This window comes from Chiloscyllium plagiosum, chromosome 18 (genome assembly GCF_004010195.1).
Source record: "Chiloscyllium plagiosum isolate BGI_BamShark_2017 chromosome 18, ASM401019v2, whole genome shotgun sequence".
Lineage (NCBI taxonomy): Eukaryota > Metazoa > Chordata > Chondrichthyes > Orectolobiformes > Hemiscylliidae > Chiloscyllium > Chiloscyllium plagiosum.
In genome coordinates this window covers 8,429,996-8,456,422 of record NC_057727.1, presented here as the reverse complement: position 1 = coordinate 8,456,422, position 26,427 = coordinate 8,429,996, and the positions used below count along the sequence as shown (strand labels likewise).

Below are 26,427 nucleotides of genomic sequence, written 5' to 3'. Positions count from 1 at the left end.
TCAGTGGCTGTGTAGACAATTGACTGAAATAGTTCCAACAGAGGGCGATAACAGCACGAAAGATCCAAATAAAACAAAAGCAAAAAAGAGAAATAGGATCCTCTTACATCTTCCAAAGGAGTTATTGATGCACTTTCTCCTCCATAGTAGGGATTCCGGTCCATGTGAAGCACCTTCTTTCCATTCACTGACATGATACCAGACAAGATACATTCCTTCAAAACAAAACAAAAGGTAGAATTAAATGCCTGGAAACAGGAGGCTGCTGTTTGGCTAGAAAAAAGAAAGTATGAGGGGTTAAAAAGAGCATACAAATTTACGTTCGTATAAATGATAATCTTAAACTCCAATAATAATTTCTCCAAGGTGTTATGGATCAGACCAGACCCCCTCAAACTTTATTAAAAAGGTAGCCTAGACTCCAACAGTTTCTTATTTTAAAGAAAGTAAATTTGAGGTGCTGTGTTCCAGATGCAATTCATTTGGTCAAACTACTGGATGTTAAGCCAAATACAAATTCACTCAAATAGTTAAAATACAAAGAAAGGAATTTAGAATACCTTAACCAAATAACAGATACCAGTAACCCCTAACTAACGGTTCCATTATAGTAACATTCCATAAACACACCCTTAACAAATTCAGAAAAAAAAAATTGTCTTGCGTGCAACTCCAACAGCCTAGGACAAAACATATCCAGAGAGAAACTGACAGTGTGTAGCAAATCAGCAGAGATTCACTGGCTTCCAACCCTACTGAGACCTTAGCAATAACTGTTGCTGAGGAAAATTAAAAGTTCCAGTTCTGAGAGAGCTCGACCACACCCATTCAGGCTGTTTCTAGTGTTCCATTTTAACACAAAAAGAGACACCCCCAAAGTTTCATAAGTTGTTTATCTTCTTATAATCTGCTTATCAGGGGTCTCCCAAATCATACTAAAAAGAAATCAGGACAAAACACACCTCTTATATCTACAAAAGCAACATCTGGATTGAAACAATTATTTGTTCAAGTTCAAAGTATTGTGATCATTCTTGGCTAGCAATTGTTGCATAGAAAAGGCTCTATTTAAATCAAGTTTGATCACTAGCCAGTTAATTCTTACTTTTACCTTTGTCCTGACTGAGGGATAAATGTTCTCTAGGACACCCAGAAGTCGTCTCAGAGATGGAGAATAAAAATAGCAAATCATCTTAAAACAGGAAATATCTCCAATCAGCCTTATTTAAAAATTCATCCATAGGTTGTGGGGGCAGTGCTGGCTAGGATCAACTTCCCCTAGTTGCCTTGAGGTGGTGTTGGTCATTATCTATTCTGAAGTGGAAGTACACTTGTTATTGCTAAAACTTCCAACTAACATCTTGGTGTCAATTTCTGCCACTTTACAATTTTCTTAAGCAAGTTTAAGTCTGAACGTTCAATGTTGCTTTTTCAGTAGTCTCCAAAAACCCTTTTGACTTTCAACCTTATCCATCCTCCAAAATGCCCTAGAAGACTACCTTTTATCACTGTATAAAGGAGAATCGTATGTACACAGATGAAGTTGGACCCAGTTTAGCTTACTGTAGTGTTAAACTCAGCAACAAATTGATTAACTAATCATATTCTGTTCAATCAAAAACTTAAATCAATTGTATTAACTGTTCATGGACTGGTTAAAAAAGAAAATCAAAAAAAAACTTAGAGTGAAAGCAGCAGCAAAACTCTTCCTGGAGATGAATGAGCAATCGTTATAAAAGGAATTATAGCAGGACAGAATTAGCCATCCTTGTGAACAAACAGGTTGTTTCCTGGGAGATGGGAGATAACACTTATTTGACATTCTGCTGCCTCATGACAAAGGAACAATTAGATCTTCCTGCAGTAGCAATGTTTTGAAGTAAAACGAGTTAAGTGCAGGAAAAGGCTGTGTTTTAAGCACACAGCTAAACCCAAATGTAACAAGGAACAAAGGAGCTATTTTTGATGAGAAGAGAAGCTGCAGACCTCGAGGTCTCTGAAAATATAAATCGATATTGGAGATCAAAGAATCTATCGAATCAAAAAAAAAATTCACACCATAAGCTTGAAAGACAGAAAAAGAATCTAACACCAAAACAATTCAACAGCAGAACTTCGAAAAACAACACTACACAAGAACTGAACCCTGGGCATGTTCAGACATAACACTTAATTGAAGTCAAGTCATAGATCTGTACAGCATGGAAATAGACCCTTCGGTCCCCTCATCCATGTCGTCCAGAAGTTGTCTTGTGGGCGACATGGTGGCACATTAATCTAGTCCTATTTGCCAGCATCTGGCCCATACCCCTCCAAGCCCATCCTATTCATGCCTTTTAAATGCTATAATTGTACCAGCCTCCACCACTTCCTCTGGCAGCTCATTCCATACATGCCCACCCTCTGCGTGAAAACAGTTGCCCCTCAGGTCCCTTTTATATCTTTCCCCTCCCACCTTAAACCTATGCCCTCTAGTTCGGGAACTCCTGTATCCTGGGAAAATGCCTGGTGTATTTACCCCATCCATTGCCCCTCATGATTTTATAAACCTCTACAAAGGTCACCACTCAGCCTCTGACACGAGGAAAAATAGCCCCAGCCTATTCAACCTCTCCCCGTAGCTCAAATCCTCCAACGATAGTTAGATTTCACCATTCGAGTAATAACCAAGTCGGGTTGCAGGCTCATACTTTCTTAATTGAGGGGTCTTAATAAAAAGTTTAAATTATTATTGGAGTATTTGATGGTCTGTCACAAAATTCAAGTCACAAGATTTTTCATCTTATCAATTTAGAAGGCTTAAAACAATATTGCACCTGACATGTAATGCCATTTTATTTACTGAGATGGGAAACTAGAGACTAGAGAAGCAGATTAAAAAGTGCCTTATTTGTAACTACACATTTAGAGGCCAGAAATCCTGAGAACCAGCACAAATATGGAGCTGATGCAATTATGCACTTAACACAAGCTTTTTCCATTACTGACCTCTGTCAAAAAATGAAGGAAAACATGCTCTCATTAAACCTCTTCCTAGAAGTGAATTAAAACTGTACTACAATCGGAAATAGAAAGTTCTCCTCCCCCACCTTCTACTTTTCTTCCTTTCTCCCAAACTCCTGACTTCTGGAGTACAGTTCCAAAGTCAGGTGATCCCAGGTATCCTGTGTGCACTGCCAACACAAATATATTCGAAAGATCACTGAATAACTGACACATGATACTGGTGCAAAGTGCACGTGGGATTAAGTTTGACAACATTGTTCACCACTATTATTCCTATTAGACATGGGGACACCACCGACCACATGCGCAGCAGGTACTCATGTGACTCACTGACACTGTCACTCTCATCACTGGAGGCAAGGATGCCCTAAGGCGTGATATACTGGCGAGATCTAGCAGATGCTTCGACAACGGATGAGTGGACACCGCATAACGATCGCCAGACGGGATGTTCCCTCCCAGTCGGGGAACACTGCGGTGGTCAGATCCAAGTCTGAATGTCCCTTGGAGGTGGTCATCCTCCAAGGCGGACTTCAGGATACGCAGCAACGCATAGAGGCCAAGCAGAGGTTGATAGTTTGACATATGTACTATGTTGCAAACCTCTCAAGTAAGGTATAACTGTAGTAAATCCAAGTAAATGTGACGTTTATGAGAAATCAATTCAGCTGATAAAAAAAAGTGGGTGCACCATGGAATTGCTGGTCTCATTGAAGAGGGCTTTGATACTCAAAAAGGTTGAATCAGAGGCTAATTTTATTCCAAGTTTTGTAAATTGAGAACCAATAGCTGCCAATTTTCTCAGCAATTCCTTTAGTTACCTCAAGATCAAAAAAAGCAAAAACCCCATTTTTCAAAAATTACAGGATACAGAAACACCAAATTATAACTGCAAGAGAGACATGACAGATAGTCTGAAAACTTGTAATACAAATTTGCCATTAGCTATTTAAAAGCCTCCCTGAACTAACAGTAGAAGTGCAGCCCTGTTTGACATAAACGTGGAGTCATACAGAATTCCGGCTTTTTGCTTCATAGAATACACTATTCATTGCAATACATTCCCCAGCAAATCGAAGACCGATCACAAACTGGTAATGTCCTAAGTGCCCTCTGCTTTATGACTCATTCCTACAATAGCCAACCAATTTACAGCAAGGGAAAAACAAAAATAGCTGGAAAAGCTCAGCAAGTCTGGCAGCATCTGTGAACAGAAATCAGAGTTAACATTTTTGGGTCCAGTGACTCTTTCTCAATATAAATTGGGTCCAATAATAGAGCTCCACATGCAAACAAAACCACCTGCTGCCTCACTTAACAAATGCAATACTGAAAAGAAGTCTGGCAATCTCTGGCAAGGTACAATACACACACATCACCCTTCATTGGTATATAGGGTTGAGTTTCAGAGAGAATCATCGTGGCACTGCAGCCTTCCTCATACATACAGAACTTTAATATCTGGTTTAAGAACAGGCAATACTTTTTAAAGTGGGAGAACTTGTTAGTACTGGGAATTATGTATCAGTTTTCCACCAGTGATTTCTTTTTTGAAAAAAGGCAAATGATTCGAACATTTATCTGCTAAGTTTCAAGCAATTGGATAGAGACGCATTAATATTGGTTTTCAAGTAGTGCCGAAAATGTGTTGCTGGAAAAGCGCAGCAGGTCAGGCAGCATCCAAGGAACAGGAGAATCGACGTTTCGGGCATAAGCCCTTCTTCAGGATGCCCGAAACGTCGATTCTCCTGTTCCTTGGATGCTGCCTGACCTGCTGCGCTTTTCCAGCAACACATTTTCAGCTCTGATCTCCAGCATCTGTAGTCCTCACTTTCTTTCAAGTAGTGCCACCTACTTGAACTCATCTAATTTTTGAAATTAGCTCTGATATTTAATATACAGAGGTATTATAGGGTCAAAGAACCTCTTCTGTACTATATGGGACTACAAAGAGGTATGTGAGATTGCAAAATTAAAAAGAACTCCAGAAACAATGATGTCAATATTTTGATTTAATGTCCAAAGCTAAAATAAAAGTTACAAACCAGAGTGCAAAGTGGAAGGCAGCAGAAAGGGCGGTGCTAGAAAAGCACAGCAGGTCAGGCAGCATGAGAGCAGCAGGAAAAATCAACGTTTCGGGCAAAAGCCCTTCATAAGGAATTCCCTGATGAAGGGCTTTTGCCCGAAACGTTGATTTTTCCTGCTCCTCGCATGCTGCCTGACCTGCTGTGCTTTTCCAGCACCACTAATAGCGACTCTGATCTCCAGCATCTGCAGTCCTCACTTTCACCTGGCAGAAAGAGCGGTCAAACTAGGCACAGTGAAATGACAAGGTATCAGGGTGGCTTCATTCAGTCATGTGTGTGAGGATAGTGTAAGATGGACAAGTGTTGCATACCATGACAGTAAATCCCTTGGGAGGCATGATTTGGAGATGCCGGTGTTGGACTGGGGTGCACAAAGTTACAAATCACACAACACCAGATTATAGTGCAACAGGTTTAATTGAAAGCACACTCGCTTTCGGAGCGCTACTCCTTCATCAGGTGGTAAGGAGCAGCACTCTGAAAGCTAGTGTGCTTCCAATTAAACCTGTTGCACTATAATCTGGTGTTGAGATTTTTAACATTGTTTTCCCTTAGGAGGAATAGCTACAATCATTAGTATACATTTCAATATCATCCCTTTTAAATCACAATTCTTGCTCACTGCCAACATTTCCTCAACTTGACTGATCTAATTCGAGTAAATGGGCCTTGGTAGCCTAGCAGACATGAAACTCAAGATCTTAGATTTGAGATCTATCCATTCACAAGACAATTAATATAAAGAAGAGCCTTTCCCCAGAGAACTAATGTCACTTCCAAGTCACATGCCATTCAAAATAGGTTGAATATTTCACTCATCCAAAAGTTCTGAACTTCCATATTGAACATAATCCAGAGCACTTCAGAATGATTGTCTCCTTACTACCACGATTCTCTCCCCCCCCCAAGGTATCTCACGATGGGCTGGACAACAGTCACCCATATGATGAGAACAAAGTTAAAAAATAAATGCTAAAATGTTAAAACAGGAGCATGATCCATCAGTCAAAGTAAAACCCCCAAAAAACCCAAAAATAACCACAAGAACCCAAACTCATGTTGGATGCATTCCCTGAAAAATAGGCAAGTAATTTCTAAGTATATATATTTTGTCATGAACCTGTTCAGTAAGGTTCTTACACACCTCTGGAAAAGATGGGACTTCAACATGGGTCTTTTGGCTCAGAGACACAGTCGTACAACATGAAAACAGACCCTTCAGACCAACTCATTCATGCTGGACCAAATTTCCCAAACTAAACTAGTCCCACTTGCCTGCATTTGGCCCATATCTTTCCAAAGCTTTGCTATTCACGTACTTATCCAAATATATTTTACATGTTACTGGACCTGCATCTATCACTTGGTCTGGCAGCTTGTTCCACATACAGACCACCCTCTGAAAACACTACCTCAGGTCCCTTTTAAATCTTTCTCCTCTCACCTTAAAAATATGCCTGAAGTTTTAAACTCCCCTACCCTCGGGAAAAGATCTTAGTTATTCACCTTATCTATACTTCTCATTATGTTATAAACCTGTTTATGGTCACCCCTCAACCTCCAGGGAGGAAAGTCGCAGCTGATCCAGCCTCTTATAATTCTAACCCCTTCAGTCCAGGCAACATTCTGGCAAAAATCTTCTGAATCCTCTCCAATTTAATAATATCCTTCCAACAGCAGGGTGACCAAAACTGTACACCGTACTCCAGAAGAGGCCTCACCAATGTCCTGTACAACTTCAACGTGTCGTCTGAACTCCTATGCTCAATGGTCTGAGCAACAAAGGCATGCATGCCAAACACCACCTCAACCACCCTGTCTACCTGCACTACAACTTTCAAAGACCTGAACCCCTCAGTCGCTGCTCCACAACACTCACAAGAGGTAGGGACACTACCACTATGCTTCAACAGCTGTTTTGTAGAAGTTTTATAAATTTAATTTTTTTAAAAACATTTAACCTATTTTCCTCAACCTGTTCAGAGATGATATTACACGCTTCTGGAGCAGGTGGGACTTGAACCTGGGCCTTCCAGCCCAGGAGCAGGGACTCTACCACTGCACAGGAGGGCCCTCAGATACATTATCTTGTAATAGCCCTAATTCTCCACACCTGAGTGTAACACTATTTTAGAGCCTTGGCAATCACCTTACAGGTATTTAATATCAGCATCAAGGCTGAATAAACTCTTGCAATGCTATAGCCTATTTGGCAGATACCTGCCTTTTATCTGAGAAACATACAAATGTCCAAGACCAACAAGAGAAAAATAAGAAACACGAATGTTTAAATTTGCGGTGCCTCTGCAGTGCAAAGACTGTTTACCAAAACCAGTACAACAGATTACATGTGGTAACCCCTGGGCTCAGTGTTAAATACATGCATGGGACAAACAAAGTACACTTAATTAAGTTTGCCAAAATGGGAAGAGCCAAATATGTAGGTGATGTTGTGGACAAGTTGAGAATAAATGTTAAACAATGTGGAAATGTTGCAGTCAAAGCAATGCGCTAACTGATAAAATGAACTGGTCATCATCAAGGCCAATGATATGTATTAAAGGGCTTATGTCCAAAATATCAACTCTCCTGCTCCTCGGACGCTGCCTGACTGGCTGTGCTTTTCCAGCACCACACTCTGACTCTGGTCTCCAGCATTTGCAGTCCTCGCTTTCTCCTATATCATTGGCTAGACCTCTTCCGGATTACTTTGCAGTTTTGGTCCCTTCACATGGGTGTATAATACAGAAGTCTTCTTAAAAAAAAGTTTCAGAAGAGAACTAGAACACACCTAAAATTTAAAAGGGTTAGTGTTATAGACCAGACTAGACCCATCCATCCATAGTACTATAGAAAGGAGATAGCCTAGAACCTAAATTTCTATTTAAAGGCAAATGGAAGGTACTATATTTCAGGTGTGATTCGATTGGTCCACCTATAGGCTTTTAACAAAATACTTCATTCTTACAACAGTTAAGATTTATTTTTTAAAAATGGCATAACTAACTCTATTAAGACATTTAACAAGATATTGTATTAATTTAACTAATCATCAACTGTTCCAATATAGGCAGCATCCCACAAACTCTTAGGCAAAAATGAAATTCAGCAAAACCCTTATTATGCGCTGGCTCTCTCCAGTCCAGAGCAAAGAAACAATCTGACCATATTAATTTTTAAGAGGAAGCCTCACTGTCTAAGACTTGACTATAAACAGACAGGAACTCAAGTTTTGGCTCAGTGGAAAACCCTCAACTGAATAAGGAAATCAAAAGCCTTCCTCTATCTGTTTGAACCCTAAGTCCAACCACTCAATTCTTTTGTCTCACTTCCTTAAAAACAAAGCCAGGAAGAACTCAAAAGCTGTTTACCAATTGCCTGTCTGGAGGAGACATTTTGGTACCCCAGTGGCAACACCTTTTTGCAAAAAGGACAGAGCACACCTCTTAAATGTACAGTAGTCACACTAGTTACTTGAACAGGCTTGAAACGCTGTCAATTTAGTTCAGACAAAATAGAGATTCATAAAACAAAATTGCAACTCATGGTAGATTATTTTGGTTTCAGATTGCAGACATGCATTAGAACCTTACAGATGTAGCAGTAAGCTAAACGTTAGGTGGTTCTTCTTCTCCCCAGAAAACAGGGAGCCTTGAACATACAAACAGCAAAGTTAGGAGCAGAGGAGGGCCTTCAGAGCCCCAGGCCTCTCTGCCCTTCAAATTATCATGACCAATTTGGTTTCCACATTCCATCTACCTATGGCAACCTTTGATTCTCTTGCCGAAAGAAAAAAGTCTACAACAATCTTGAAAATATTGAATGACCCTGCCTCCAGAGGTAAAAACAATGACTGCAGATGCTGGAAACCAGATTCTGGATCAGTGGTGCTGGAAGAGCACAGCAATTCAGGCTGTCCTCGGATGCTGCCTGAATTGCTGTGCTCTTCCAGCACCACTGATCCAGAACCTGCCTCCAGAGTTCCAAAGTCTCACAAGGCTAAGTGAAACTTCTCACCTGTGCAGAATAGGCCCATAATTTTGAAACGTGTTTTAATACAGGCTTCCTTTTATCCACAGTGCATGTAACACCGTCAGAAGAACATCAATAAATTAAACATAATTTCCCTTTCAAGAAGACATGCTGACTTCTTAATTAACTTGAATTTTTCTAAGTGCGGAGCTAGAATCTCTTTACTATTTGAACTCCCTTCCCACAAGCTTAGTAGCTAATAGTATGCTCTTTTCTGCCATCCTCCCTTTATGAAATATATGCAAGTTATTTTGGCAGTTACGTAGTTAACGTAGTGGTGTAAAAAGTTAAAAATCACACAACACCAGGTTATAGTCCAACAGGTTTAATTGGAAGTACACTAGCTTTCGGAGCGACGCTCCTTCATCAGGTGATTGTGGAGGGCTCGATCGCAACACAGAATTTATAGCAAAAATTTGCAGTGTGATGTTACTGAAATTATACATTGAAAAATTGATTGTCTGTTAAGCCTTTCATCCGTTAGAATACAGTGATAGTTTCACTTCTTTCATGTGTAAATCACAAAACCCTTTTTTTAAAGTTGCATTCTCGGGTGAGCTGTTAACAATGGTGATAGCGAGACAATATGTTGAAGGTGTTAGCCCCCTGTGTTGTCTGTCTATGACCTATCACCTGATGAAGGAGCGTCGCTCCGAAAGCTAGTGTGCTTCTAATTAAACCTGTTGGACTATAACCTGGTGTTGTGTTATTTTCAACTTTGTACACCCCAGTCCAACACCGGCATCTCCAAATCATTAGTGGTGTAATGCATGCATAGGGTTGTGTTACATGGCTCAGATAACATAATGGTAGCACACTACTGCTAACGACGATGGTGGTGTGTAATGTGATAGGTTAAGTGTAAGCAGTAAATTAGGTTGGCAGAAGATAATTAGTTTAGAAAGACAAAGCAAGCTAGTATGATTGGGTATGCTAATGCTACAAGACAAGCATGGGAACTAGAAAAGTATGAACAGAAGAAGCTCAAGAGGTGGGTGGGCAGACAGAAAATGCAAGCTGTGGCAATCGGAAAATGTATTTGCAAATAAAAGTTTAACTTAGTCAAGGATTGTGTGTATCTCCTGGTAATTTTCTCAAGAGTATTGGGTGATGTGTTCACAATACCTTCTTGAAGGAAGTTTCGTTGGCTATTTTCCATTCAGATGGAATCTTGAAATTTAGGAAACTTTGGAAAAAGAACACTATCCAAACTTGCAATTCAAAGACCAAAGGTAACGTTGTCACAAAATAGACACAGTTTGAATCCTACACTGACAGCTGAGACAATTTGAATTAATAAAAATCTGTAATTATTTTAAAAATTAGTCTGAAAGTCATGAAACCATTGTCAATCATTCCAACCTGATCTAGTTCACTCATCGGACTAGCTTAAGCATCTATTTTAAAGGCCTCAGCATGAACTCCATAGCGTCTAAAGACTTAATGGTAATGTCCTAGGGAGTGTTGCTGAACAAAGAGACCTTGGAGTGCAGGTTCATAGCTCCTTGAAAGTGGAGTCGCAGGTAGATAGGATAGTGAAGGCGGCGTTTGGTATGCTTTCTTTATTGGTCAGAGTATGGAGTACAGGAGTTGGGAGGTCATGTTGCGGCTGTACAGGACATTGGTTAGGCCACTGTTGGAATATTGCATGCAATTCTGGTTTCCTTCCTATCGGAAAGATGTTGTGAAACTTGAAAGGGTTCAGAAAAGATTTACAAGGAAGTCGCCAGGGTTGGAGGATTTGTGCTATAGGGAGAGGCTGAACAGGCTGGGGCTGTTTTCTCTGGAGTGTCGGAGGCTGAGGGGTGATCTTATGTAGGTTTACAAAATTATAAGAGGCATGGATAGGGTAAATCAGCAAAGACTTTTCCCTGGGGTCAGGGAGTCCAGAACTAGAGGGCATAGGTTTAGGGTGAGAGGGGTAGGAAGGGTTTGGGAGGGATATGGGTTGGGTGTTGGCAGGTGGGACTAGATTGGATTGGGATATCTGGTCAGCATGGACGGGTTGGACCGAAGGATCTGTTTCCATGCTGTACATCTCTATGACTAGAGGACTTGCCATTCTGCTGTTTCCTCAGGACTACTTCTACAGTGTTTGTAATTCACTAAATTTCCTTTCTGCTTTCAACTTCCTGATTTATAATTAAAGGAATGCTTTATGAATCCTCTATCGTAAAGAGCAAAGCTAAATATTTGTTTATTCCATCTGTTAGGTTCCCTTCTTGAGATTCTTACACAACTGCAATATACAACTTCTGTGAACAATCACGATTTATTTCAGCAAGTAGAAGCCCTTTAGAGGATCACTTAACATTCTTCACAAGGCTTACAGAGCCATGTCAAGAGATCCCCCTGAACAACGGAACCATCCTCCCTTTATACAGGGTTTTACATCACAGTCAGTCATGCACACAAGACACCACCCCCTGCCACTCCCCCATAGTCACATGCCACCCAAAAACAAAGTGAAGTGATTAGATTATTTCCAGAAACAAATGTGTGATTAGGTTACTCCTTAAACTGCAACATTTACAGAGTATGATTAGGCTGTCACAAGACAGAAACTGCCCCCCACCCCCCCCCACCACAAAGGACACCCAATTTCTGACAGGTCAGCAGAACAAATTAACCCTTTAACATCTCACATCCAACATTCGAGGATTTGCACTCATTACCAGCTCTTCTCTTTTTCAATATCTCTTGTTTTTAAATATTTCTAGCTAACTTCTGCTCATACTCGAATAATCTTGATTCTGATAAACCTTCCGATCATTATCTGCCATTCTTTACATTCTGTCCAATCATTTGACTACCATCACCTTTGCACAATTATATGCTTTATTTCCCTCAACTTGGATGCCTTCTGTACTTCGTTAGTTAGCTACAGATGGTGAATTCTCCCTTTAGAATAAGTATATTGTTAGTATAAAAGAAAAGATCTCAGTATTACAAATATCTACTGAAATTAAAAAAGTTCAAGATTTTGTTAAACAATTTTTTTGTTAATATTTTCCATTGGTCAATTCAATGCAGATCTGTCAAGTAATTTATTTTTAAATCATGTAAAATTCTCAAAAAACCTAAGCATCAATAAAAAGGCAAAAATAATTTATACAATGCCTTATGGCACTGTACTACTTTTTCAAGTTTCATTTATTCAAATTCTCAGTTCGGCAATTTATTTAAAATAGCAAATAATTATAAAATTGTATGGCTGTTCAACTTTCAAATGAAAAAGTTTTTTTTTCCTCAAGATTATGAACGCCAAAAAATGATTTATTTTATATTTAATTCAAAACTTGTATCTATCCAGGTGGGATTCATACTCTGGTTTCCAGGACACAATCCAAAAGCCCAGATAATTAGTTCAGCAATTACATGTCACCATCATCTCCCCCTTTTGGAAGATCAACTGTTGGTCAGCTTTTTTTTCCCTTCCATGTCTCAGCCAGTGAAATATTATCCATGAGCCATTAACATACCACAAGATGCTAATCCCTAACCATAATTAAAAAGAGGGGGAGAAACAACAAGTTAACATATGGCAGACTAAAGTCTCACTTTGATACTCAATTGAATTTTTAGAATATTGGAAAGGACATTCCATTTGTAATAAAAATTAAAACACATGAACTTACACTTCCTGTTTCTCACACCAGTCATGGGATCTGGGAGTCACCGGCTATGCCAGCATTTATTGCCCATCCTAAATTGCTTTGAAGGTGGTGTTGAGCTGCCTTTTCAAACCGCTGCAATCCTCAGGATGCAGCAACACATGTTGTTCAGAAAGGAGTCCCAGTATTTTTGAATCCAGTGACAGTGAAGGAACAGTCAGAGAATTCCAAGTCAGGATGATGTGTGGCCTGTAGGTGGTGGCGTCCAAGCATTTGCTGCCCTTGTCCTTCAAATGGTAAAGGTTATGGGCTTGGAAGGTGTTCTTTAAGAAACTTCTGACTGCAATAGGTCTTGCAGATAACACATTTTACTGCTCTGTGCATTAGTGGCAAAAAGGGATTGAGAGTTGAAGGTGGTGGATAAAGTGCCAATCAAATAGTTATCGTAGATACTGTTGAAGCTACACTCATCCAGGCAACCAGAGTGTTAGATCATATCGGGGACTTGTAGATGCTAGACAGGCATTGAGGATACAAGAGGCAGGTTGTTCATTGCAGGATTCCCAGTCTGTGCCCTGATCTGTGGCCATAGTAATTTTTTAATGGGTCAAATAAAGTGTGGTGCTGGAAAACCAGCATTCCTATTCCTAATTCAAAGTTTATGCTCAACATATCGACTCTCCTGCTCCTTGGATGCTGCCTGATCGGCCATGCTTTTCCAACACCACAGTTTGTGACTCAGATCTCCAGTTTCTACAGTCCTCACTTTGTCCATATATTTATATGGCTGATCAGTTTAGTTTCTGGTCAATGGTAACCACTTGGATATTGGTAGTGAAGAATTCAGGGGTGGTAATATTACTGAACAAGGGATGATGGCTAGATTGTCTCTTGTCAAAATGGTCACTGTTTGACATGCATGGCAAGTAGCATCACAAGGGCTTAGGATTTGATCCACCAGTTATAGGATCACTTAGCCCTGTCCATTGTATGCCACTTTGGCTGTTTGCCACACAGATAGTCCTTATTGAAGCTTCACACCTCATTTGTTGTCATCCTTGGTACTGTTCCTGGCATGCTCTCTTGTATTGTTTATTGAATCATGGTTTATCCCTGGTTTGAAGATAAATGTACCTGGTTACACATTTTACTAGAATACAATTCTAATCACTGGATGCTTCACGGCTGCCCAGGTTTAGGCTGTTAGATGTATTTAAAGTCTTTTCAAATTAGACTTGCACATCAACCTTTTCCCCATCTCCAATCCCAGCCTTGCCACCACCACCTCTTAAAAAGTAATTTCAGATAGTGCATTCCACATCCAATGGGAGAGCCCTTTTTAGACAGCTTTTTAAAAAAAAATTAACTATTTAAATCTATGTCGTAAATACTCAATTAAGCCAAGTGCATTTTATTTTGATCAAGACCCGGGAATCGAACAGTTCCATTGTTACCTTTCAAAACAGAGGCAAGTACATATTTGAAAAGGAGGAAAAAGCAGCACTATGGGAAAAAAAAAACAGATCAACTGGATTGTTCGTTAAGAGCAAAAATGAACCAAATGGCCTCTTTTTGTCATGAATAATACTAATTCATTTCCAACTGAAACGGGGGCAGCAGAAAAAAAAGCTTAAAATGATGCCAAGACTGGAAAGGAGTTCAATGTTTCCAGCAGAGACAGGCTACACTTTGATGCATGCAAAACAAATTTTACAATTGACTGCTGAAAAACAAAAAATAAAGGCCATTTGACTGCCAAAGATTTAATCTTACACCTCAACACCAATTGTTTGCAATAACCTTAGTAAATCATTAATATCTAGAAATGTATAGATCACTGCCTTAAAAACACCCTAAATGACCAAGCTTTCATAACCCTCAAAATTGAAATTCTTCTAAAAGATACACCACTGAGTGAAGTAAATCCCAGTGTCAATCCTATGGTTACTCTGAAATTGTGTTCTTCGGTTTTAGACCACCATCATCTACCCAGAGAGAGCAAGCGAGCGCACGGGAGAAATTTTGCTCAGAGGCTGAAGTTCCCCATTGTAACATGCCTTATAAATAACTCAGCTATACCTATTATCCTCCACATACATTGATCAATTGCAAAACAACTGTCAAATTCACAGCATAATGAATAATACATAACCATGGATACAAAAGTGGTGCATCCACCCGAGTCATTCCTGTATCCTATTAACCAGAAACTAATGAGGCCTCAGCACAACCATACTCCATTAATGTCAAGGCTCTGCAGGTTCATGTTAATTTTCATTACAGCCTGATATTCCAATTGGTTATTTTGGCCAAATGATGAGAGGGGTACTCAACAATGTGAAGTACAAGCATCGGGTAAAAGTGACTTCAGGACTGCCGAGACTCCAAAATTAGTATGCACAGGGGTAAATTGCAATCATACTCCACAGATGAGGCTGCTAAATGACAAGAGTCCATGGTGTTAGGGTTGAAAATGTGTTGCTGGAAAAGCGCAGCAGGTCAGACAGCATCCAGGAAACAGGAGAATCGACGTTTCGGGCATAAGCCCTTCTTCAGGAAGGGCTTATGCCCGAAATGTCGATTCTCCTGTTTCCTGGATGCTGCCTGACCTGCTGCGCTTTTCCAGCAACACATTTTCAGCTCTGATCTCCAGCATCTGCAGTTCTCACTTTCTCCTCCATGGTGTTAGGGGCAAGGCATCAGCATTGTCTGACTGGCAGAAAGCGGAGAATAGGGATAAAGGGCTTTTTTTCAGAATGGCAGCCAGCGAATAGCAGAGAGTTCCATAGGGGTCAATGTTGGGACTACAACTATTCACATTATAGGTTAGTGATATGGACAAAAGAAAAGGACACTTGCTAAGTTTCCAGATGACACAAAAGGTCGGTGGACAGATAGGTAGTGCGTTAAGGAGGTGGGAGACTGCAGAAGGTGGTCTTGGACAAGTTAGAATAGTGGACAAAGAAGTGGCAGATGGAACATAATGTGACATAATGTGGTTAAGCACTTTGGTAGGAAGAAGAGAGGCATGTACTATGTTCTAAATGGGAAAAGTTTTAGAAATTTTAACCTCACAGGGACTTGAATCCTCGATCTGGATTCACTTAAGGTTAACATGCAAGCTCAGCTGGCATTGAGAAAGGCATAGGCACTGTTCGCATTGATTTTGTAAAGGCTAAAATACAAAAGCCAAGTGTACTGCTGAGGCTATCCAAGGTTCTGGTCAGACTGTATTTATAATACGGCCCTGTAGCCAAGAAAGAATGCACTGGCACCAAAGGGTGTTCCAGAGGAGGTTTACAAGAATGATCCCTGGGATGAAGGGCTTGTCACATGAGGTGTCACTGAGAATTTGCAGTCTGTTTTCTATAAGGTGTTCAGAAGGATGAGGGTTTTTTTGACTGAAACTGAAAATACTGACAGACCTGGACAGAGTAGATACAGAGAAGGTATTTCCACTCAGACTAGGACCGGAGGGTACAGTCTCAGACTGAAGGGACAACCTTTTAGAACTGGAGAGGAGGAGAAATTTCTTCAGCCAGAGTGGGGATTCTGAGGAACTCACTGCTGTAAAAGGCTGTGGAGGCTAAGTCACTGAGTGCATTTAAGACTTAGATAGATAGGTTCTTGGTTAGTAAGGGGATCGAGGGTTATGGAGAAGACAGGAGAATGGAGTTGAGAAACACATAGCAACGTAGAATTGATGGGTCAAATGATCTAATTATTCTCCTATTCTTAATGTTTCCATGACGTTTCTTAAAACAAAAAGTGTTCAGTTTTTAGGCCAATCACTGGTCACTGGCCAAAACAGTTAACAATCATTAATATGTAGCATGGACAGTTGTCATGTTCCAAACATTTGCACCATGGTGCTTGGCAAACTCTTCTGAACACGACGAGCCCCCTTCACTGTCTGACTATATTGTGTACCAAGTATATGAGGCTGATGATGCAGTCTTCAAAGTACATTGCTAAAACTCTCAAATCTTTACTGAGAAGGGAAACATAATTGCCTCGAATCACCACTAGCCCACAATATCAGAACTCCCACCGACAGCACTGTAAAACCTTAAACACACAGATTGCAGCGGGTCAAGAAGGTGGCTTAAAAGCATCTTCAAGGGCAATGAAGGATGTGGATCAAGGTAATCAATGCTGATCTTGCAAATGATGCTCATATCTCAAGAATACATACTTTGAAAAGCTTATCTTCATTTATTTTGTAAAAAAAAATGAAAGTTTTATAAGAGAAAACATAGTAGAAGCAGTACAAGGAATTTCATGTAGAATTAGGTAGTCGGCAATAAGTTGCTACCATTATCCGATTATGCAGATTTAATTACGTCAGGAGCTGTGACTGACAGGTTGAACTTCTGCCTTAATCTTACTGCCCAAGGAGGCTACTAATCACACTGCAGAGTTTCTGCTGACAATTTTTCCTCTTCCAACTATTGACAGAGGGTGTATTGATTGTAGTTGAAAGTGGTCTTGCAGAATTGAATGAGGTCACAAAGACCACAGTAACATAGCAACAATTGCTCTCTGGCACTCAGGGCCTGCATTCAAATAGCAGTATTTTCTTTCCAACTGGAAAAAGAGTGAAATTTACTAGACGTATGCTGTTAGTCAAGGCACCTTTTATGGAAAAATTGATACAACTGTGAGCCATCAGCTAAGATCCCACAGAATGAGCCCATAATGATCCACACCATAAAGCAACAGCAATAAAGCTCTTGTAACACACTGACAGTGTCCCTACTTCTGGGCTGGAAGGGCCAGGTTCAAGTCTGACCCACCCAGTGAACAAGTTGATTAAAAATATCTGCGACAGCCAAAGCTCCAAGCCTAAAATAACCCACCCCATAATGCTTGTGTAACACAGGAATTCATTCATTTAGTCCATGCCCTATAATGTATGCATTAAATCTTTGCATTTACAACACAGTACTTAATTGTAAAAAGGCATTATCTGTAAGGAAATAAAATTGGCCTTTCTCCACTGAGTACTACCTGCAGCACTCTGCATTATTCTCTCCTACACATTTCCTATAAAATATACAAGTGACAATATTACACCAGTCTTGGTTTTCTAAAAACAAAATGTTCCAAGATTTTGTTATTATAGCCTCAGGGTCCTCACTGATTAATTTATTCAGACAAAAGATCCCTGTTTAGTCAAATATAATACTGGAATTCATTTAAATTTGCTTTCGCATCTTTTATGAGCACATCTGTACTTGGGGCAGCACAGTGGCTCAGTGGATATCACTGCTGTCTCACAGCACCAGGGACCAGAGTTCAATTCTCATCTCGGGCAACGGTCTGTGTAGAGTTGACACATTCTCCCAGAGTCTGCGTGGGTTTCCTCCAGGTGCTCCGGTTTCTTCCCACAATCCAAAGATATGCAGGTTAGGGGAATTGGCCATGATAAGTTGCCCATGGCATTCGGAGTATTAGTCAGGGGTGAATGTAGGGGAATGGTCTGGGTGGGTTGCTCTTCGGAGGGTCGGTGTGGACTTGTTGGGTCAAAGGGCCTGTATCCATACTGTAAGTAATCTAAATCAAAAAAAAGCTGACTACATGTTGCTGAAAGTAAAAAGTATTGCTTCTCTCCAACTGTCACCATTGGGGTAGAATATAGATTTTCAATTGTTACTTCCATTAAGTCTGTAAGTTAGCTCGCTGAGCCTGAAGGTTTGTTTTCAGGCATTCCGTCACCAAATGAGCTAACATGGTCAGTGAGAGCCTCTGGTTAAGTGGTATGTCCTGTCTCTCTTTTTTAGGTCTTGGTTTCTTAAGGTAGGTGATGTCATTTCCAGTTCTCTCCCCTCTCCCCCCCAATCGCGCCCAAGGGAAGGTAGATCAGATCTAAGTCGATATGTTTGTTGATGGAGTCCTGGTTAGCATACCAATGCCTCTAAGAATTCTCATTCGTGTCTATGTTTCGCCTGTCCTCGGATGTGTGTGTTGTCCCAGTCAAAGTGGTGCCCTTTTTTTATTTGTTTGTATGGAAACTAGAGAGAGTGGGGTTGTGTCTTTTGGTGGCTAGTTGGTGTTCATGTATCCTGGTGGCAAATTTCCTGCGAGTTTGTCCGATGTAGTGCCTTTTTTTTTAAAAAACAGTTCTTGCATAGTATGTTGTAAATAATGTTAGTTTTGCTGGTGGTATCTAATGGATCCTTTAGGTTCATTAGTCGCTGTTTAAGTGTGTCACTAGGTTTGTGGGCTACTATGATTCCAAGGGGTCTGAGTAGTCTGCAAGTCATTTCTGATGCCTTTGATGCAAGGTAACGTGGCTATAATTTTGGTTCCGTTGTGTCTGCATATTTGCTTTTGTTTCTGAGGAATCGACAGATTGTGTTTATTGGCTACCCCTTTTTTCTAGAAAACGCTGCATAGGTATTTTTCTGCTGTTTTTTGTAGTCCTTTGGTGCTGCAGTGTGATGTAGCTCGTTGAAATACTGTCTTAATGCAGCTCCATTTGTGGGTGCTGGGGTCATTGCTTCTGAAGTTAAATATTTGGTCAGTGTGTGTTGTTTTTCTGTAGACGCTGGTTTGAAGCTCTCAGTTACCTATGTTCAACTGTCACATCTCGGAATGAGAGTCTGTTGTCGCTCTCCACCTCTTGTGGATTTTATGCCTGTCAGGATATTGTTGATGGTGTTGTATGTTTCTTCTAACTTGTTCCTTCTTGTAATGACCAAGGTGTCATCCACGAAGCCGACCCAAAAGTTTGAATGGACAAATACATAGAACGAACCATAAGCTTTAAAACAAAAAAAGAAAAAACTCGCACTGCTAGTTAGATAAACTCACAAAAATACATTTCATACAACACTGATGCTTGGATTAAAAACAAACCTTTCAGACCGTCCACTTACCAATACAGAAAAAGCAGTCCTAGTCAGAGGATTAAACTACAATAGCAAAGGTGTGAGTTAAAAAAAAGGACTTCCTTGCAGCATTTGAATCCACATTTTTAAAAATGTCTGTCTTTCAGAACAAACAACAGCAGACCATAAGACAAGCTATTGCACCTACATTAGGCCGGAAAAAAAAAAGAGAGGAAATACACAATGCTAGAATAAATAAAGCCTTAAAGACAAAAAACATTGTTATCCCACCTGCAGACAAGAGATGGGTGACTGCTATTTTTAAAAACCGACTATCTTGAAAAGGCGAATGCACAGCTTAGATACGGACACTAACCAGGAGGTGGCGATAGACCCAATCCCACAGCTTCCAAAACATGAAACCAGATGGATCCAACACCACACTTCGGTGGATTACGAAAAATACACAAACCTGGTGCCCCCCTCAGACCCATAGTCTCCCTACCTGGTAGACCAACATACAGACTGGCCAAAACACCTAACTGATGATTCACAATGCTTCATTCACTCCACCCAACAATTCCTGAATACCAAAGACACCAAGATAGAAGAGGACGAAATAATGATCTCCTTTGACGTTACAACCCTCTCCAGATCAATTAACATTGACCTAGCCAAAGAAACACTGGCATCACTACTAAGAAAACCAGGACCATAAACACTAGACAGCACCAACTTCATCAGCAAAGACAACATCCTCAAGCTAGTGGACCTGTATCTCATCACCCACTTGGCATTCAATAACAAAACCTACTAACAAGTAAACAGAACCACCAATATCAGGGCTTGTAGCGGAAGCAGCAATGCAGAGACTTGAACAAGCTGCCCTCCCATCTATCCAACCCAAACTTTGGGTCCGCTATGTAGATGACACCTTAGTCTTCACAAAATTAGAGGAAACATACAACACCATCAACAATATCCTGACAGGCATAAAATTCACAAAAGGGGAGAAGAATGACAACAGACTCCCATTCCGAGATGTGACAGTTGAACGTAGTTAACGGAGAGCTTCAAACCAGCGTCTACAGATAAACAACACACACTGACCAAATACTTAACTTCAGAAGCAATCACCCCAGCACCCACAAATGGAGCTGCATTAAGATGGTATTTCAACAAGCTACATCATGCTGCAGCACCTAAGGACTACAAAAAGCAGAAGAAAAATATCTATCCAACATTTTCAAGACAAAAAACAGGTAGCCAATAAACACAATTGGCTAATTCCTCAGAAACAAACCCAAACAAAAGCAGACAACGAAACCAAAACCTATAGCCACATTACCTTACATCAAAGGCCAATCAAAAATGACTTCCAGACTACTCAGACACCTTGGCATCATGGTAGCCCACAAACCTACCACATACAGAGAGCGACTAATGAACCTAAAGGATCCATTAGATACCGCTAGCAAAACTAACGTCATTTACAAGATGATAACATCATTTACATTGTGAGAATTCTTAGAGGCATGGCATTCTAACCAGAACTCCATCAATAAACAGATCAACTTAGATCCTATCTACATTGTCTTGGGGTGAAAAAAAAACTGGAAATGACATTACCCACCTTAAGAGACCAAGTCCTGAAGAGAGAGAGAGGCAGGATATACCACCAGTGCTTCACTAGAGACTCTCACTGACGATGTTACCTCATATGGTGACAAAGTGTCTGAAAACAAATCTTCAAACTCAGCGAGCTAACTTGCAGAGTTATCACCAACCTGAGCCACAAATCTTCAAAATCATTTGCTTCCATTATTTAGTTATGATACCCAAAACCACAGTAAAATATCTTCTAAAAGAAGAAATAATGGTCCTGGAATGGCTGCAGTAATCACTAAACTACAGACGGAGGCATGGTCAAGAAACGTGTAGAATAAAAAAAAAGAGCCCAAACCAAAATTACCATCTGATCAAAGGAAATTGAAACTAGTCAACCGAGTCAGACATCAAGCATTCCACATTTCCCATCTTATTTTAATCTTTTATGGGAAGTTGCACATATTGGACATAAAATGAAACACCTATAACTATCCACCTTGAAAAGACAATGTAGCCAGACTTGGGAATACACAAATGAACCATATTTTAGTAGCTGTTTGGCATAGTATGACTATGGCTATGACATAACTATACCATATTAGATGCAACCTAAAAACCATCCTAAGGTACGAAAGTCAACTATCAAAATTCCCACATGGCAGAAAGCAAGCACATTCAGTGATGTGATGGTACATGTGGCAAATGTACTAAATGATGTGATGGTCAAGGATTTTCCACATTTAACTCCCATCCATGATGCATTAGACAAACTCTACTCAGATGGTTGAATTAGGAAGGGGCGCTGGCTACTAGCATTCCCACTAATTGTCAACTAAAGCCTACTACAGTTGAAAGGCTCATTCACACATGGGTTGGGTTATCAGGCAGAAATGACTGGTTTGGACATCAGCATTTCATCTTACAGAAACACACTCCAGTTTGAAATCACTGTCCATGGGAGTGCAAACTAGAGTGAAGGGAAAACCCAAGGTATGATTCTGGATGTAGGTTTGCTCGCTGAGATGGAAGGTTCATTTTCAGAAGTTTCGTCACATACTAGGTAACATCTTCAGTGAGCCTCCGGACAAAGCACTGCTGACGATTCTAGGTTTCTGTTTATATGTTTGGGTTGATGTCATTTCTGTGGTGTTCCCAAAGGAAATGACATCACCAACCCAAACATATAAATAGAAAGCTAGAATTGTCAGCAGTGTGTTGTCCGGAGGCTCACCAAAGATGTTCCCGAGTATGGTGACAAAATGTCTGAAAAGAAACCTTCCAGCTCAGCGAGCAAACCTACATCCAGAACCTCAACCTGAGCTACAAATCTTCTCAAAAGAATTATGCCTTGTTAGTGAGTTAAGTAGGTTAGCCCAGCTGGGGGAACTGCCTAAAAACAAGCAAAGTCCTTTTGGAACTATAGCCCTCCTGTCAGGTTCAAAGACCAACATTATCATAGAATATCCTAATATTCCAGGTTCCTAAGGACTCTAACAAGTCAAAAATATAGTTGTCTCTCTCCCACTCAAATACAGAGCTGCATAATCTATGTTCCAATCATGGATGCGTACATCATGCATTTAACATAAAGACGAGATGGAATCAGTTTACAGCAGTCACATGTTTCTCCTGCAGGCAAACAGACTCTATAAACAAAGACTCCATTTAATTGGCAGTCTGAATATCCCATCCAACATTTGACCAAAAATCAATAAGCAATGTTAGAGATTAAACCTTTTATGATAAATACATTTTTTCTAAAATTACAATTTGCAGGAAAAAATTCCTTAAAAATGCAAATGTAGATATTAATAAATAAACCAAACACCTGTATTGCTATTTATATACATTTCCACACAAACGCACAGAAGCAAAGCAGCACCCACATAACAGGTTCAGTTTTCTTTCCTCTCTGCCACAGGAAACAATGAAAGCAATTTTCATGCATGTGGCAAAAAAGCCATAAGCATATCACATATGAGGGAGAAAAAAGGGCCAAAAACAATAAAGACCTGATTAACCAAATACTTGCTTGAAAGAAAAATGGCTTAAGGGTTTTAATGGAGAAATGGGTTGGGGGAGGGGGAGAAAATGAAACAATTCAAGAAACAGCTAAAAGGTGTGACCATCAATGGTAGGTTAAGGAAGATAGGGATTAAAAAAAAACATCAGGGACTTTTTGGGGTGAGGAGGTGGAGAATTACAACACTGGAGAATGTCATAAAAGATAGGATGGGCAAGGCCTTGGGAGAATAAAAAAAACAAAACTATGCTACTGGGGAAGCAGGAGATAACACAGGCCTGCGAGGGTAGAGAGTGATAGACAAAATCAGCCATCATCATAAAAAGATGATATTAAATTAATAGATTTAGAAACAGCAATTTTTCCACAGTATTTTGACTGATCAAAAGTGCCTATTAAAATATAATTTCTTAGATGCTTTTTAATTATAATCCCAGTTACTTCAAGCACAGGGCAGCATGCTGGATCGCACTGCCACCTCGCAGCACCAGGATCCTGAGTTCAATTCCACCCTCGGACAACTGTGTGTGGAGTTTGCACATTCTCCTCGAGTCTGCGTGAGTTTCCTCCGGGTGCTTCAGTTTCATCCCACAGTCCAAAGAAGTGCAGGCTATGCTAAATTGCCCAGTGTCCAGAGATATGCTGGCTAGGTTGACTAGCCATGAGAAATGTAAGGTTACAGGACAGGGTGGCAGTCCGATAGTGAGTGGGGTGCTCTTCAGAGGATTAGTGCAGACTCAATGGGCTGAATGGCCTGTTTCCATATTGCAGGAATTTTATAATTCTGAACATCATTGATTCTTGCTCCATGATTACACATTTTAACAGAAACTTAAAAGTAAAAATAAAATTTGACTTAATGAACAAAGCATTAATATAACAAATATTTACATGAATAAAAATCTCTCAACATCACTTATTGTAGAACAATAGAGTAAATAATTTACCCTTTAAATTTCCATTTAAAGAAGGAAAACCAGTGGACTTGACTTCCCCTAGTATTTAACTTAAATAGTATTTCTGGAGATACTCCTGGATTAAAATCCTTTTAATTCTTTCAAAGGTTGGCAAAAGGACAGCATTTATTGCTCATCCCAAATTATTGTGGGTCTGGAGTCACACGTAAACAAGAGTCACTTGAGAACAAGAGGCTTTTTACAACTAACACCATTCGAAGCAATATGTTTCAAAACCAGATTTTACTGGTTTAAATCAAAATTCCAAAAGCCACCATGTTCCCAGAGCATTCATTCGCCTCGATTTCTGAACTGCTCCACCTCAAAAGTCTCAGAAAAATAATTTCCAACAACTTCAAAAAAAAACTCACAAAAATCAAAGAAATCCTACAAGTTAGGCAGGATTTGGGACCAATTTTCCCCCACCTCTATGATAATTTTAAACTTTACAATTCAGCAGCACCAAATTGCTTGTAAGATTTTTTTTGTAGCAAACCCACCACCCATAGTGTTCTCCTCCACCTTAGCAAGATTTAAAGAATTCTTATATTAGGAAACAACTTGTTTTTTTCTTTGCAATACCAAGTCTGACAGCCTGCGTGACAGCAGCAAACCAGTTAAGTGGCCTCTGTAATTCCATTTCTTCCACCCATTTATCAAATATTAATATCACAAAAGGGAGGGGGTGTTACTCCAATCACAGAATAAAGACTCACCTTCAGTCCAGTCCCAAGGACAATCACATCATATTCTTCATCCATGTTTTGCTGTTATTTACTGTGCCAACGTTATTTTTTTTATATTATTTGGTTGAGAATCTGCTGTTTATTGTGGAGAAGCTGAGCTGGCCTGAAGCTGACTGGATGGAGCTGATCACCACATACCTCACCACTGCCCCCTCTTCAGACGGTGTCCGTCCACCACCATCCAATAGTGCGCCTTATTTTTTTTTTCGGAAAAGGGTCACCGCCTTTACCTCTCGGGATCGACAGGATGGCTTCGGAATATTGATTTGAAAGATAAGCAACGCTTTCCGAGGGCGAACAGCAAAGAAATATCGAATCGCTGTGGAGTTCCCAGCCCCGCGTCCAATTTGGGCCGCAGAGAAAGTAGTGCCACGGTCATCTGCCAAATAACCAACCGGCACTGCGCAGGCGTAGAACGCGCGGGCCTTCTGGGAATTGTAGTCCACAGCGGGATCTGAGTCTGCGTATTGGCTGTTTTTGGGCTGCAGTGCAGCATGGGAGATGTAGTTCCATAATCGGACATAATGACCTCTTCTCCACAAACAAAACAGACATTGCTGGAAAAACTCAGCAGGTCAGCATCCGTGGAGAAAGAGAACAGAATCAATCCTTCGGGGTCCAGTGACCCTTCTTCAGAACACTAACCATCATTCCACAGTTTTATGGACAGTATTAGTCTGCTTGCAACCATAGTGCAAGGCCCAGTACAACTGGCAGAATGCTCAGGAAGACAATTCCTATTGTATTAAGGAGGAGGAAAGAAGAAGTTAACAAGGACCTTCTTTAAAATGAAACAAAGAACCAAAATCTAAAATTGCTGGAGAAACCCAGCAGGTCTGGCATCGTCTGTGGAGAGAGAGAAACAGAGATAATCTTTTAAGTGCACATCAAAGAACCTTCTGTACCTGGAGCTATTATTTGTGATTCTAGGGACTCCAGAATTTCTCAATAAATTTGTTCTGTTTGGGTGATGGAATTTTAAGGGAACAAGTGGAGCTTACAGGTAAATTGGGTTCACTCCTATGTAAATGATTTGCCTCATCAAAGATATTAATATTCTTATTCATATTTTTGATGGCCTCACCCTGCCCTATCACTTTAATTTCCTGCAGCTTTGCAATCTTCTGAGATTGCTTCTTGAGCATCCCAGATGTTAATACTTCCTCCACTGGTGGTTATACTTTCAGCTGACGAAACCACCAAGATTTTGAAAGGTAGAAGAAGGAGGAGTAGGAACAGTAGTGGTGGTAATGTCAGTAGACTAGTGATTCAGAAGGCTCAATAATATTCTGAGGACAAGGATTCTATTATGGTATACAGTATGATAAAATTTGAATTCAATAAAAATCTGGAGTTAGACAATAGTTTCACTGTCAATTAGCTTAAAACCCGTCAAGATTACTAGATGTCCTTTTGGGAAGGAAAACTGTCATCCTTACTTTGTTTGGCTTATTTGTGACTCCAGACCCACAACAGTTGATTCTGGACGAGGAGGGATGGGCAATAAAAACAGGCCGAGCCA

The 26,427-nt window shown here is 40.2% G+C and overlaps 1 protein-coding gene across 1 annotated transcript in view; it reads right to left on the bottom strand.

The window, feature by feature from the left end:
* The window catches only part of LOC122558830 (rab GDP dissociation inhibitor alpha), a 53,434-nt gene extending 28,156 nt beyond the window's left edge, over window positions 1-25,278 (bottom strand). The window contains exons 1-2 of the mRNA XM_043707642.1: window positions 24,876-25,278; window positions 108-215 (exon numbers count right to left, since the gene is read on the bottom strand). Coding sequence (XP_043563577.1) covers window positions 108-215; window positions 24,876-24,920 — 153 coding nt within the window. The 5' untranslated portion in view covers window positions 24,921-25,278. The remainder of the gene's footprint in view (window positions 1-107; window positions 216-24,875) is intronic.
* Window positions 25,279-26,427: the final 1,149 nt, after the last annotated feature.